Raw genomic sequence first — 4,355 nt, 5'->3', positions numbered from 1 at the left:
AGGGAGGTGACTGATGGAGGAGGTGGAGAGGGAGGTGACTGATGGAGGAGGTGGAGATGGAGGTGACTGATGGAGGAGGTGGAGAAGGAGGTGACTGATGGCGGAGGTGGAGAGGGAGGTGACTGATGGCGGAGGTGACTGATGGAGGAGGAGAGAGGGAGGTGACTGATGGAGGAGGTGGAGAGGGAGGTGACTGATGGCATAGGAGGAGAGAGGGAGGTGACTGATGGAGGAGGAGAGGGAGGTGACTGATGGCGGAGGTGGAGAGGGAGGTGACTGATGGCATAGGAGGTGACTGATGGAGGAGGAGAGAGGGAGGTGACTGATGGAGGAGGTGGAGAGGGAGGTGACTGATGGCATAGGAGGAGAGAGGGAGGTGACTGATGGAGGAGGAGAGGGAGGTGACTGATGGAGGAGGTGGAGAGGGAGGTGACTGATGGCATAGGAGGAGAGAGGGAGGCTTTGATTTATTTTGATTTATAGATGTTTATTATTTATTTTTCCATTTAATTTTAATATTGCAGTGTGCTAAAAGGGAGCGGGCAAGACAATGCTGTTCAATATTAGATGTTCATGACTTTTTGATATTTTGAGTAAGTTAAACTCAATGTAATTGAGGTAATCAATTGCCTCAAAAATGTTAAGTTTCGAGTCACATCTTTTTAAGTAAACAATTTCAACATATTTGACTACTGTGTACTTAAAACAATGACAACACAAACTAATAAACTTTGAGTTGTGTTAACATAAAATGGTGTGGTTGTGTACTTATTCTTTTAAGTTCTGTGAACTTATTCCAGTGGTTTCAAAACTGGAAATTTTAAGTCTTAATAACTGAAAATAATTGAGTTGCCTTAACAGAAAACTGTAAGTCATATTGACTGCAAATATTTGAGTTGAGCTAAATGAGCACTTTAATTTAACTGTTATCAAAAGGTACAAGTAGCAAGTCATCCAACCTTTTAAGTTCTGGAAAATTTTGACTTTTAAGTTAATCAACTTAAAAAAATTGAGGCAATTTATTACGTCAAATTTTTTGAGTTCTGGTAACTTATTCGGGTTTACAGTGCGTGTGACACAGTTAGGTCAATGTTATTTTCAGTTATGAAGCATGATATATGCCAGACATGATGAACTAAAGCTAGTTCGAGATTTAGCCTGCACAGGGTCATCACACCAAATCCGACTCTTTTTTTTAGACTTCTTTTAAGCCCGAAACTTTTTTATTTATTTTGATTCATTTGGGCCGAACTAAACTTGCGATGGTATGCAATACTTAGACACTCTGTTAGAGTGATACCTAGTATAATCACGTTGAAAGATGTGTTCAACAAGTTTCTGGTGTTTTTTAATTAAATATATTTGAATAGATAGCCCCCTCTAAAACGCACACTCACGGCTGCCTACAGTGGGAGAAAAACATCCACCATGTTCTTCAACCTGTAAACAAACAACCAAATCTCTTCAGAAAGTGGTGGGGACATGTCCCCAGCGCCCCCAGCGTAAATAACATATATGCTCATATCAATCATGAAATCGTAATGAAATCCTTTAATAAAAAGTGCAAAATCAAAAGTCATTAGGCAAATCATATGCCCTTGAAGGTACAAATATTTGTAGCCTACTTGAACGAGAGACCACTCCTGAATGAAGGCGGGCTACTAATAGTAATAAATCTCACACCCCTACTGCCAAACATGTAAGCTCCCATGTCTATATATGAGCACTGATCAAACAATTACATGTACTGGTGAGCGCTTTAACAGATGTAAAAACATGGCGAACGACGTCATTTGAGACTAGATGAAACTTCTCCAGGAGAACAGTTAGGGCTACGAACAAACCGATTCATTGTGCCGCACACTTTGACGTGTCTATTTGATATAATTTAAGAAATTCAGATGGCAACAGTTTCATGCTGCCATACCCTCCTGGAAACGAAACCTGCCTTCGTAACAGAAACACAATCTTTTGAAACTGCGCAAGGGCAAATCATTTCCTATTAATATATTCGATGCTTAAGGCTTTTTTTGTGTCTTAAATTGGAAATGAAATTCTATTCTTTAATAATGTGATTGAATAACCAGTAACAAGCATAACATAAGCTGTAATGATCTGCTCCCATGGTCTATACGAGTCACACACATGGTTTCAGAGCATCACTCGTTTGTAAAGATAAAAATAGACCGACTTGACTACTGCACACATTTTTTTGAAACTACTGCTCACCAGTGCGTCTGTGGGATATCAATTACCCGGCCTCAAAGGACTGTAAATGGAGCGGGACGGGGGTATATAAACAAGTACTGAGAGGCACCCATCACACCTCGACTTACTCCCTCGGTTTTTCACTCGCCTCCAGAAGCAACAAGGTGAGTGCGATACTTTTGCCCATGCGACAGGAGGATGCGCCTCAGCCTCAAAGAAGTCAGTGGGCTCCTATACCTGCCACAAAGAGCGTGTTTCTCAGCCATGGTATAAGAAACACAAGAGGGTTGCTCAGGAAAGTTGACGATGGAATACATCACATATCGATTGTGTGACCTACCGGAATCATGCTGACACTCTAAGTGATTCTGGATTTCTGTATTGTACTTCGTTTTTGTCGTAATGGGCCACAGCCAGTGACGCGCAGCTGAGCAGCGTTGCCATTAAAAGGTTTCCACAGAGGATTTGGTTGTTGCTACTGACTACTTTTATAGGCTTGTGATATTTGGTCAGTCTTGATCAAGGGGTGTTGAGCGCTCCTGATTTCTTACTGTCTGTAGTGGCGTATAATAATGGACAGTGACTGCGTGTTGGTTGCTTTGGAAATGATTTTGTGGTACTATGGAGCTAAAAGTATAAAAGTTGAGTAGCTATATTTGTCATCATTTAGGAGAACTTTTCCTTATGACAATAAACTATTCATTAAGCTGTTTAGACAGTTGATAACACATCATCCTGTGAAGTGATTCAATTAGATGCTGTTTGTGTAGCTCAGCTGGCAGAGCAAAGTACTATAAAGTCATGGGTTCAGTGCCAAGAGAGCTCATAGACCTACTGATGAAACGCTGTAGAGCAGGCCTGAGTAAGTGTGTACAAAATAAATGAAATGCCAGATAATACACTGTTCTGATTACTTTAATACTCAGAGATAAAAGTCTTCTTTACCTCACATAGAAGTGGCTTTGGGTAAAGTGCCTGCCAAAAGAGCATGTAAATATAGCCCTGAGTGATACGTATATCCTCAGCATATAGGTCATATTTACTTGGCTAACATGCATGATGATCTGATAATAACTGAACTCCATCATCAACAAATTGCAGAAGAACATTGCAGAATTGACAATGTTTGTGCATGTTTTCTTATGTGTTGTTTAATAGCTTGACCCGATCTACAAAAATGGCTTTCGCCGGACTTCTCAGTGACGCTGACATTGCAGCTGCCCTTGGTGCATGTACTGGTAAGTCAACTGAGTACTCTTTATGGTTGGCATAGACTTCGGCTGCCATGTCGATGTAATTTAATAACTTATATTATTCCAGTTTTTCCCTATTGTGTGTTGCTGTGAGCTATAGGTCACATTAATGCCAAAAACACAGACATTTAAGTAGCCTCTCTTAAAAGTGGTGTATTCTACATGTGTCAGGTACTGGTCAGCCATTTAGGAACTCGTGCGCTGTGGTGAAATTTAAAACATAATGACAACTGACCTGCTCATGCTGTGCCCCACAGCTGCTGACACCTTCGATCACAAGAGCTTCTTCAAGAAGGTCGGTCTGAGTGGCAAGTCCGCTGATGATGTGAAGAAGGCCTTCTACATCATTGACCAGGACAAGAGTGGCTTCATTGAGGAGGAGGAGCTGAAGTAAGATGGGACTCCTATCTTTAAGCAGGTGGCATATGGGTACACCATAACTTACATATACCAAGAAACTCAACAATTGCTCTCTCTCTGTCTCTCTCTCAGGCTGTTCCTGCAGAACTTCAAAGCTGGTGCCAGAGCCCTTTCCGACAAAGAGACAAAGGCCTTCCTTGCCGCTGGTGACGCCGACGGTGATGGCATGATCGGAGTTGACGGTAACTTTTTTTCAACACACCAAAAATAGCAGGCCTGATTAATGTCAAAACCTTAAGTTCTATATAATGTGTAAATAAGGTTTCGGAAATCTTTAATAGTGATCTGTAATAGTGAAGCTTTCTGGTTGCATATTAATGGATCATCACATAAACGACATCTGTCAAATACATGCATCAACATACTTATATACTCTTTAAGTAGTATAGATATGTGAAAGTGGCTTGCAGCAGTTTAACTAATGGTTTCCTTTATTCTGTTCCCCTCACAGAGTTCGCTGTGATGGTAAAGGCT

General features: G+C 41.1%; 1 protein-coding gene across 1 annotated transcript; it reads left to right on the top strand.

Annotated features, from left to right (window-relative positions):
• Positions 1-3,385: 3,385 nt before the first annotated feature.
• Positions 3,386-4,355, top strand: LOC105898738 (parvalbumin beta 2-like; the record flags this gene model as incomplete). The annotated part of the gene is given in 4 exon segments (NM_001309837.1): positions 3,386-3,446; positions 3,719-3,851; positions 3,954-4,063; positions 4,333-4,355. Coding segments are annotated over 4 exon segments (327 nt in total), but the record flags the coding sequence as incomplete, so codon positions are not given.

This window comes from Clupea harengus, chromosome 1, assembly GCF_900700415.2.
Source record: "Clupea harengus chromosome 1, Ch_v2.0.2, whole genome shotgun sequence".
In the NCBI taxonomy this organism is placed as follows: Eukaryota; Metazoa; Chordata; class Actinopteri; order Clupeiformes; family Clupeidae; genus Clupea; species Clupea harengus.
This window is presented reverse-complemented; position numbering and strand designations above follow the sequence as displayed.